Source organism: Ctenopharyngodon idella, chromosome 8 (assembly GCF_019924925.1).
Source record: "Ctenopharyngodon idella isolate HZGC_01 chromosome 8, HZGC01, whole genome shotgun sequence".
Lineage (NCBI taxonomy): Eukaryota > Metazoa > Chordata > Actinopteri > Cypriniformes > Xenocyprididae > Ctenopharyngodon > Ctenopharyngodon idella.
Window position 1 is genome coordinate 22,230,556 of NC_067227.1, and position 10,749 is coordinate 22,241,304.

At 37.6% G+C, this 10,749-nt stretch overlaps 1 protein-coding gene across 1 annotated transcript; it reads left to right on the plus strand.

The window, feature by feature from the left end:
* The first annotated feature begins 1,481 nt into the window (after positions 1–1,481).
* On the plus strand, positions 1,482–10,548 carry rnf180a (ring finger protein 180a). Its single transcript, XM_051903650.1, has 4 exons — positions 1,482–2,648; positions 6,294–6,525; positions 9,278–9,403; positions 9,540–10,548. Exons 1-4 carry the CDS (start codon positions 2,019–2,021, stop codon positions 9,740–9,742), a joined length of 1,191 nt encoding a protein of 396 aa, XP_051759610.1. The 5' UTR covers positions 1,482–2,018; the 3' UTR covers positions 9,743–10,548.
* The last annotated feature ends 201 nt before the right edge of the window (positions 10,549–10,749 follow it).

Sequence of the window (10,749 nt, forward strand, 5' to 3'; positions counted from 1 at the left end):
CCATCTGGTGAGAACATGGCAAAAGATGAAAGAACATTAATGACGGCGTATATAGAGACCTCGTTTCCCAACGATTCAGATCACCCTTAACACAATCCAGCTTTAGATTTTCCCTCAAAAGTGCTAGAATATATCAATGCATTTACAACAACATACTCGGATGATCAATACAGAAAAGTGTTTGATACCATAGTTTCGACATATAATACCTAGCCCATCATCACCATATGCAATGACATTCAACTTGAATGTCTCTTTGGAAACATGCCAAAGTTGTAAGTGATGCGAAGGGGGAGCTGGTCACCAAAAGGTTGCATGATCAAGCCCTGCAGTGGACAATTAAAGAGTCATCACCGTTGTACCTTTGGAGGACAAGGACATAAGCACAGAAGCCCAGGCAGATGTTTGTCCCTGCAGTAAATACTGGCCACAGAATAGGAAAAAAAAAAAAAAACTTGTTAATTTTTAAATTGGTTTAATTTTCTTGAAATAACCTACAACAAATCCATCGTTATCCATTAAAATTTCCGTTAAATTAAAATATTAAAAGATCATTAATGTATATCATACATTTTATATTAAAGGATTAGTTCACTTCTGAATGAAAATTTCCTGATAATTTACTCACCCCCATGTCTTTCAAAATGTTAATTTCTTTCTTTTTTTAGTCGAAAAGAAATTAAGGTTTTTGAGGAAAACATTCCAGAATTTTTCTATATATAGTGGACTTCACCAAGGTACAACGGGTGGAAGGTCCAAATTGCAGTTTCAGTGCAGCTTCAAAGCACTCTACACGATCCCAGCCGAGGAATTAGTGTCTTATCTACCGAAAAAAACAAAAACAAATAATTATATACTTTTTAACCACAAATGCTCGTCTTGCACTGCTCTGCGATGCTCCACACATGATGTAATCACGTTACAAAGTTCACGCATGACATAGGTGGAAGTACAGATCCAGTGTCTACAAAGTGAACGTGCAAAGACTAAGTCTAACGCACTTTACAAAAAAAAAGGTAAAACAACGATATCGGATGATTTTGAAGTTGGAGGATCAAATGAGATGGAGTTTTTCGCCCTACCGCGGTAGTTCCGCCTACGTCATGCGTGACCTTTCTGGCGCATCGCAGAGCTAGTGCAAGACAAGCATTTGTGGTTAAAAAAGTATATATATATTTATATATATATATATATTTTAGAAAATGACAGATCATTTCGCTAGATATGGCCCTTATTCCTTCGCCTGGGATTGTGTAGAGCCATTTGAAGCTGCATTGAAACTGCAATTTTAACCTTCAACCCACTGAACCCCAGTGAAGTCCACTACATGGAGAAAAATCCTGGATTGTTTTCCTCAAAACCTTAATTTTTTTTTCGACTGAAGAAAGAAAGCCATAAACATCTTGGATGACATGGAGGTGAGTAAATTATCAGGAAATATTAATTCTCAAGTGAACTAATCATTTAATACACATTTTACATAAATTTCTAAATAATATATATTATTTTATATTATATAATTATATAATATTGAATTCATATATATATATATAATTGTATAAAATAGTTGTTTACTTGCAATTAATCACGATAGCCTATTAATAAATAAAAAATCTTCAAGAAGAAAACAACACATAAACTGTATGAAATGAGCACATATTTCGTTCCAGTCAGTGCGACTCTCATATTCCAATATGCTGCTAATTGTTCAGACAGAAAAAGAGCTGACCGTGTCTGTTGAAAAAGGTTGGTCTAGTTATTTCACCTAATTTTTCCACCCTCATAACAATGCATGCATTGTGGGCTGTTTGAATTCTATAGGCCCCCAGAAACAATTGGGTCGCTGAACTGCCACTATTTAGGGGGCTTTACCTTTGTCAACAGTGCAAAATGCCTCAGGGGGCCAGTATGTTCCTGCTCACCTCTTCAACAATGAACTCAAATGTTTTCCCTGGTGCAGAGTTTGGTGCAGTGGGGGGGGAGGACTCGGTTTGACAGTGAGTTGTCTGATCTCGGAGATGGGCTCACGTGGAGCAGAGGACCTTGGGCGTACGGCTGAGGCCCTGTGCTTGGAGGTCAGGCCCCTGCAGAGGGCCCCTCTTGGAGTCAGACTAGCCCACAGGAAAGCGTTCAGTCTGGACTATATGGACACCCATCGAGAGGCTCACTACAGGGGGCTATACTCCTCACGAGGATACTCTCATCTGCTTTTCCCAGACTGTGATCTCCACACTGGACAAACGCTGAGGTCCACAGCCAGCCAGCAGGCCTCCACTTCCCAATGCCATAGGACAAGCCCTCCTGCTCAGCCTCCCTATAGTAGGGCTATGATGCTTTCGAGGAGGTCCGATGTTGAACCTGTTAGGTCGGATATTATTAGAGGCTCTCGTGAGGATCAGGAAGCAGGCGGATCCTTCAACCACAGAGCTCCTCTGATGTCTCTCAGCAGCTCTGAGGAGGAACAAGAGTTTGGAGAGCAGGCTGGCAGAGCTCCAGCAGGGCTCAGCGTGACTTCATCCCTGCTTACACCTACTCCCACTGAGGAACGCAGGCTGAGCAAGAGAGAGAGAAAACGACTGAAGAGCCTGAGGAGGAGACAGAGGAGGAGAGAGCGCTGCAGACAGAGCCAGCAGCAGGAGAACGTGCAGGTGAAACACATACACACATGTATACACATACATGCCGTATGAGCTGTAAAAGCAGCTTGTGTGCAGATACTAATAATAATAATAACAATAATAATAGGCCTATTTTTGAATTTTGTATTTTTGTTTCAGTGTTTGTCTTGTTGGCTGATTGTTTTCTATGTTGTACTGGACTACTTTTTCTTAAAATATTTTTCTCAAATTAATATTTCATGTTGGAGTTTATTTTGCAATATTGACTGGCTGGCTTTACATTATCCCTTGCATATATTCATATATTTAAAAATATTATTCACTGATTCTTCCTTTATTTTCGCTAGCACAATATAAAGCCAAACAATCATTCCCAGTTTATTAACACGGAATTTATAATTTTCCAGCAGAGGGCACCTTTTAACAATCAACAGGTTCTGCTTTGGGGATTCTCAAGTCAATACAATAATCCCATTCACCAGCATTAATGTTCACTGATGTAAAATTTTAAGTGTAAGCAAAAAAAGATTTATATGAGTATATAAGAATATGTTTCTCTTCACAATGATTAATCTTTAATGCATAACACCCAAAAGTGTCTCATGAGGAATCATAAACCATGGACAACTGCTCTTAGAAAGCACTGGTCCAATAAATGTTTTTTAAGAGCAGTTTTGGTCTGATTACTATAGCCTACTCAAATGCAATGACGTCTTTTACTCCTGCATTTCTCATTGTCCAGTGGCTAGAAGAGGGGTGAGTTGTGATTTAGCAGGAGGAGGTAAGGACGCTTCATAATACAGTGAAGAGAAAGATAAATCCAAACGTTTCATTTCAGCGGTAATAATTCTAGTCGTAGGCACAACATCTTTTTGGCACAGTGTGGCATACCAGTTAAAATACACATTTAATAACAAATTTGCATAATGCCCATCGGTCTTCAGTGGCAGTGTTGAGGGTAATGCATTACAAGTAACGTGAGATTACTTTTTCAAGTAACTAGTAAAGTAATGCATTACTTTTAAATTCACAACAAATACATAGTTACTTTTTCAAATAAGTAATGCAAGTTACTTTCTTTTCCCATGTATTGACTGAACCTCTCCTGTCCCCATTCAGTATTCTTCAAAATGAATAAAAACAATTAAATGCAAACTCAGAATATTACGCAAACCTGCAATAATTAAATGTTAAATAATACAAATATACTTTATGTATTTAATGTCACTTTAATAACTACTGTCTTTGCTGACCTTCAGTGATCCAATTCAACCATACCAATAAGCAAAAATGCCTTTTAATTGCTGAAGCTGAAAGGTTTGTTTGAACTGCACCCTCTACTGCATTATTCTTTTCGCTTTTGGTGTGAAAGGACCTTTACATTTGCCAAAAATAGAACTTTTTTTAATTAAAAAACAAACAAGCGAGCCCAGCCTAAGTGAAAGTACGCAAAAAGTAGCGCAATGCATTACTTTCCATTAAAAGTAACTAAGTAACACAATTAGTTACTTTTTTAGGGGTTAACGCAATATTGCAAAGCATTACTTTTAAAAGTAACTTTACCTAACACTGTTCGTTAGTTGCCTGTTTTGACACATCTTTAAATATTGTAGTTGTAGCTGAGGCCAACATGTCAAGAAGATGCTGTTTTCTGTGTTGAGAAAGCAAATTCATTTTGGATGCAGTTCAATAGGATGAGGATGTGGACTCGGGCTCAAATTGATACGGTAAAACCAAAACCAACAAGTGCTGAGGAAGCTTCCGGAGCTGAAATTCAGTCAAAGCCACTGGAAGGCAAGCCTGCAACCTTTAGCCAAAAAAGCGTAAGGGCTAATGCTAACTTTGGCGGTACGCAGGGAAGGAGTTTTGAACGGTGGGCACTGCTGCGTGACTGGATTTAATAAGGGAAACTGCGAAAACGCGATTAAAACAAACGATTACACTAAAGGTTGGGCTCGAAAGTGTTGCTTATGTCAAAGAAACCTAATCCATGGATATTGACAATATATAGGTCTAAATCGGAGTGATCACTTATATCAATGTTATATATTTCGTCATATCGTCCAGCCCTAAAACTTGTATAGTTTTTGTCAATGTTTATTTAAAAACACCCAATTATGCAGAATATAAGATGGTAAATATTTAATTGATGAGTTGTCAACACAATATATAACAATACAAGGGTATGATTTTACACCCAAATCCAACATTTTGACACAAAATGATAACTGCAAAACGTTTCTTTGCCTGGAGTCCAGCTGTTTTTGTGAATTGCAGCGACCTCTTTGTTTCTTTTTTTCTGTAGCTTTCAGCAGTCTGTAAGAATATACCTCAGATTTTTTGTCAAAGCTATTTGTACAGTCAGTCGCAAAGCTCTTTCTCGTTTTTGATGTGTTTTGTCTGTTTTTCGCGGCATTTACGCTGAAAACCAAAGCTGCTACTCAGTGGGCGTAACCGCAGTCATAACGGTCGACGGTGACGTCACGTGCATACCCTCTACTCCACTGCCCACGTTTTGCGTTTTTGAAAGCAAAAAATGCGTTTTGTGTGAACAACCTCGAGATGAGACTAGACCATGTGACGCAGCGCTGCCCACAAGCATATTGCTCCTACATACGTTTATTTTTATCAGTTCTTTTGTCTTTGGGTCGTTATATTTCTCAAAGATTTCTGCTGGTTCTGAATCAGATACAAAAACAGTAGCACAGTAAAGATTTATATGAATGCATTAGTGAAAGAGCGATTGCTGGCAGCGTCTACTGATAGTGAAGCTGTGTGTTTTAGTTACTAAGAAATATATGCGTCTGCACGTGATCTGCGCGGTACTGTGTGCGTGTTTTGTAGCAGCACAGTTTAGAACGGCGACTAACGTACCTGTACAATAAGCTGTTTAAAACGTGCATTCACCTGATCAATATTGAGCATCCAGATGGAATAATCATTCTGCGCTCTCGGAGTATGCATTTATTTGTCATTAACTGTTGGATATAGAGAGTAAAGGTGGACTTCAAAGATTTCTTATCCTGTTGCGCCCTCTGTAGGCCATGACCACTAGTCGACTAGTCGACGTCATGGTTAAAGCATCATGGCAGAGCATTACAGTCGACTAGTCGATTAGTCTGTGCAACCACTAGTGTAAAAACAGGTGATGCTGCAATGTGTGCAAAGTGCTTTTTGACCTTGCATGCACGTACACTTAATGTAGGAGACATCAACAACAAAATTATAATTGTCTATAGGAACCTTTAAAATAGCATAATAGGGGCATTTAATGTAGTCATTTTTTTATGTGGATTCCATGTGATATGTTGTTCCTGGGTTGTCAAGTGGGATGTAGAGACTTTTATGAGATGTGTGTTTGGTGTTAATGACACAAATAGGGAACAAGGAGCATGGTCTCTGGAGGTCCCAATAGGTGGGAGAGCTGTAATTATGCTGACAATCCCTGTGCACCAGAGGAGTCTTGTTTGGGACACACCACCCCTGCTCAAAGCCTGTCTATAACACAATCCAAAAGATGCTTTATAGTCCAATAAGCAAGTGTGTTAAAGGTCAAGTTAAAACACTGTTTATACGAACCATCAGCATAACACTGAAAGCGATTCTCCCTAGTAAAGGTGAAGCTCACCAGATTGTTGAGTTTAATAGCACTGAGTCATCTCCTCTCTGTTGAAGAGCTCTACAGGGAACCCATCTAGCAGCAGTGAGGATGAGGAGCTGCCCAGCCGGGATCGTGAAGGCTATATCTGTGCTGTGTGTCTGGATGTCTACTTCAGTCCATACATGTGCCATCCCTGCAGCCACGTCTTCTGTGAGCCATGTCTGCGGACACTGGCCAAGAACTGCCCCACCAACACACCCTGTCCATTGTGCAGAACCACCATAACACATGTTTTCTTCCAGAAAGGTTGGTTTCAGGGAAAAAAAGACATCTTGAAATTTCTGGTATCTTTTTATAAATGTGAGTTAATATATTAACAATATATATTATAATGGTAACACTTTAGGGTCCGATTCTCACTATGAACTAGTTGGTTATTAGCATGCATATGCATATTACTAGGATATTGGATGTTTATTAGTATAAGATGGTTAGTTCCTGTCCTTGTTTCTGATTGGTCAATAGCTGTGTTTTATTCACGATAAAACAGGGCTATGACCGCTTCACCCAACGGTTCTGTGTATCACTACACAACACCCTTAGCAACCACTCTTAGCAACGTAAACTCTTTGTTCTCAATTTATATTGTTCATTGAAGCTTACTGTATTATGTAGAAGAGTATTGTGAGAAAGAGATTGATTGAACGAGTTTATTACCTGCATTCAGATTTAGCATTTTCCTTCAGGTCAGTCCTATGTTCATAATAAAAAATATGTTTAAATGTTTGCTGCAATATCTTGTCCTTTTAACAGTTAAGGGGTTTTCCCGTGACTGACAGCGCTAGTCAAAGCATTTGTCAGTTGCGTCTTGTTCTGTGTTCATAACAATTCAGTCTTTCCAATGTAAAAGTCTTCACTACTGACTGACACACTTATAAAGACAGTCTTTGCCGCCATCTAATGGCATAATAATGAAACTTCTGTTGCTGTTCACGGTCAGGGACAAATTTTTCCGGCGGAAGGAAGGCTTTTAGTGATTTTATTTTTTGCCTTTAATATTTGTATTGTGTGGCAACCGTTTTATAAAAGCAATAAGGTACTCGAGGCTAGTGCTGTATCGTGAATAAGTCACGGCTGAAGGGCGTTGTTAGGCACGACGCGAAGCACAGCCTCTTGTACCTTATTGCTTACTTATAAAGCACATATTAATGCCTTATTCTGCATGACCATATTCTACATCCCTTAATCCTACCCAATACCTAAACTTAACAACTACCTTACTAACTATTAATAAGCAGTAATTAGTACTTTATTGAGGCAAAAGTCATAGTTATTAGTTAGTTAATAGTGAGAATTGGACTCTAAACTAAAGTGTGTCCATTATAATATATAAATAGTAGCATTCATTATTGTTGTTGTTGTTGTTGTGATTTTCTGGAATATTTTGGGGAACTTGTCAAAGAAGTTGCCCAAATGGTTTGGTCAAAAGCTTAGCTAAAAAATGCTTGGTTGTTTCAACCCAAATTTTGGTCAAAAATGGACAAACCCAATGGTTTGGCTTGAAACAACCCAAGTTGGGTTGAAAATGGACAAACCCAGTGATTGGGTTGTTTTAACCCAGTGGTTGGGTTAAATGTTTGCCCAACCTGCTGGGTAGTTTTATTTAACTCAAGTATTGTTTAAAAATTACTGTATTGCTTGCTTAAAATTAATGCAAAGTATGCTGGAAATTAACATTTATTAATATGTTTAATTAAATTTTATTAATAAGTTTAATGAATAATAATTAAACAAACATTTATTAAATTGCTTATTGATAAATGTTTACCTTTTGATTATTATTGTTGCCTCTAGTAATTATGTGTCTGATTTTTAATTTCCAACATATTTTGGGTTCATTTTAATTTTAAAACAATAGTTGAGTTAAATAAAACTACCCAGCAGGTTGGGCAAACATTTAACCCAACCGCTGGGTTTGTCCATTTGCAACCCAACTTGGGTTGTTTTTAACCCAGCATTTTTAGAGTGCATCTAATAATAATAATAATGTATTTATAATTTATTGCGATAGATAGATAGATAGATAGATAGATAGATCCTTTGTGTAGGATCTCTGTAGATAGATAGATCCTTTGTGTAAAACGTAAGTTGCTAACAAGTTTCTAGATAACAAATAAGAAAGGCTAAAGAGACTAGAAACCCATTAGAAATTCCCAAGGGAACCCATGGAGCATTAGGCTTCTGGGTTGGCCCTCAAACAGTTCTGTAAGACAAAGATTAACAGTGAGGAGAGGAGAAGTACTGTGAGAATAGAGCTTAAGCTGAGATCTGAGGGGAAAAGTTCATGACAGTGAATAATCTACTAACCAAAGTAGACGTGAATTAAAAGACCTGAGAATGCTGGTGTGTAAGGATGGAAGAGCTCAGAAAGATGGGTCAAAAGGTCAAAAGAAAGATTTTGTACTGTAAACTATATATTTACTGCTGAGCTTTGAATATACTGTTCTCTGTTTTATTTTTGCAAGGTAGTGCAATGAAAAGGACATTGGAATAATCAAGTGCACAAAAGCATCTTTATGGTTAAGGATGTGGCAGGGAGCTATGTTATGAAGATATTAAATGGCAGTTTTAACAATGTGTGCTTCAAATGTATGGGAACGATCAAATGTAACATCCTTCCCTCATATTACAGACCTTTTTCGTGGGATTAAGCACAAGAGTGACCACCTACATTTTAAGGGACTTTGGCTCTGAATGCGCAATTGAAAATATGGGTAAAACACCAGTCTTGTAAAAAATCAATATGGAATATTCCTTCATATTAACACATTGTATGGTTTTTGACAGTGATTGAACAGAATAGGCTCCTATTGATTTGGAAACTAAACGTGACATAAAATAGGGCAGGCAGGATCTAATCTGAGAAACACCCTGTATGAGATAGATATGTAAATAAATCCATATAAAATGAGTGTGGGCTTTCGGAAAGCAATGCACATTGCACTGAGCGCACTAATGATTCACAGATAAATAAATTCACACATCCCACTCTTCACAGAACTGAACCATACAGCTCGTACGTTCTTCCCGAAGGAATACCTGTCTCGGAAGCAGAATTTCCAAAAAGCGAGCTGTGCAAAATGGCCTCTTCCAAGCTGCCGTAAACTGTTTCGCATTTTTGGAGGTAAAACCATGTTTAAATCTACATTAAGAACTCTGCAGATTCATCTGTTATTCTTCATATGGTAGTAATGTTCATTGTTCTTTGTCTTGCTCTTTCTTTCTCTCTCCCACTCTTTATCTATATCTGTCTTTCCTAGGCTTTCAAAGGCAGGCAAGTCCAATTGGCAGACGCCAGTTCCCTCACGGGGGCTACAGGCTTGATTCCTTCAACTTTGAGGATGATTCGCATGGTTGGCGATTTGACATGGACATGGTGATCATCTATATATACTCCGTCAACTGGGTCATTGGCTTCATTATCTTCTGCTTCTTCTGCTATTTTTTCTTCCTCTCTTTTTAAAGAGAAGGCACGGGAAGCTGTATGCAGTGTTTCTGATCTTTTAGGACAATACAGAAGCCGGCAACAAAAGGAATCAGGTGGACTATGTAAATGCCAACTGATCACAGAGCGAAATGAATCCATGCTAAAATTCAAAAGCTTGATGATCTGTTTACCGCAAAGATGAATGGTGATTTTTTGAGTTTGTGGTTTGCCTAATTTCTGTTTGCTTTTAAACAGAATTTTGGCTAACTGTGTGCAGCTTTGTATGGATAATCACATGAGTGGACTCATGTCACTACAATTCACTATTCATTTCACTACAAGTTGTATTCACTTGCTTTATATTCAGTGTGAATACGTTTGTGAAGGGTTTTCTCTTACAGCTAGTTTCCAAAATGCAGTGCTCAGGTTTGTAAACTAAACTATCCATATCAGCTTCTAAACCATCCATAGAATATGCAGAGAATAATAACCTCTCATTCAAAGCCTTTCTTGTTTGTTTTACAGTAATGTTCAATTGGCCATAGGTTCTTTGTGCGGTCTCAATAACTAATGCTCAATTTATTGTCTTAGATATGTAATTAGACCACTATTATGTCAAATAGTGCTCAAATTTGGCAATCCGAAATAACTTTTTAAAACCATATAAAATGTTTTAATCTCTGCACATGATGAGTGAACAATTTCTTATTCGTTGGCTAAAGTTACTAAGGACTGTTTGCTGTTAGCATGAATTGCTATTGTCTCCTGGCCACAGATACTTTCAGAGAAAAATGATTGATGTTATTATTAAGTTATATTCAGTATATAGATTTTATATCCAAGTAATACTTTTACATAATATTTATAATTTTATGTATTTACTTAAATTTTATTTTTATTTACATTTTATAAAAAAAATAAATAAAAAAAAACATGAAGCAGTGAAATCTTTAATAGTGGAAATCTTTTCCTGCGCTTGAATAAATATTTCATGTTGAAAGCAAGAAGAAGGCTGGAAGCTTTGTTCAGTTCTTGTTTTTAAG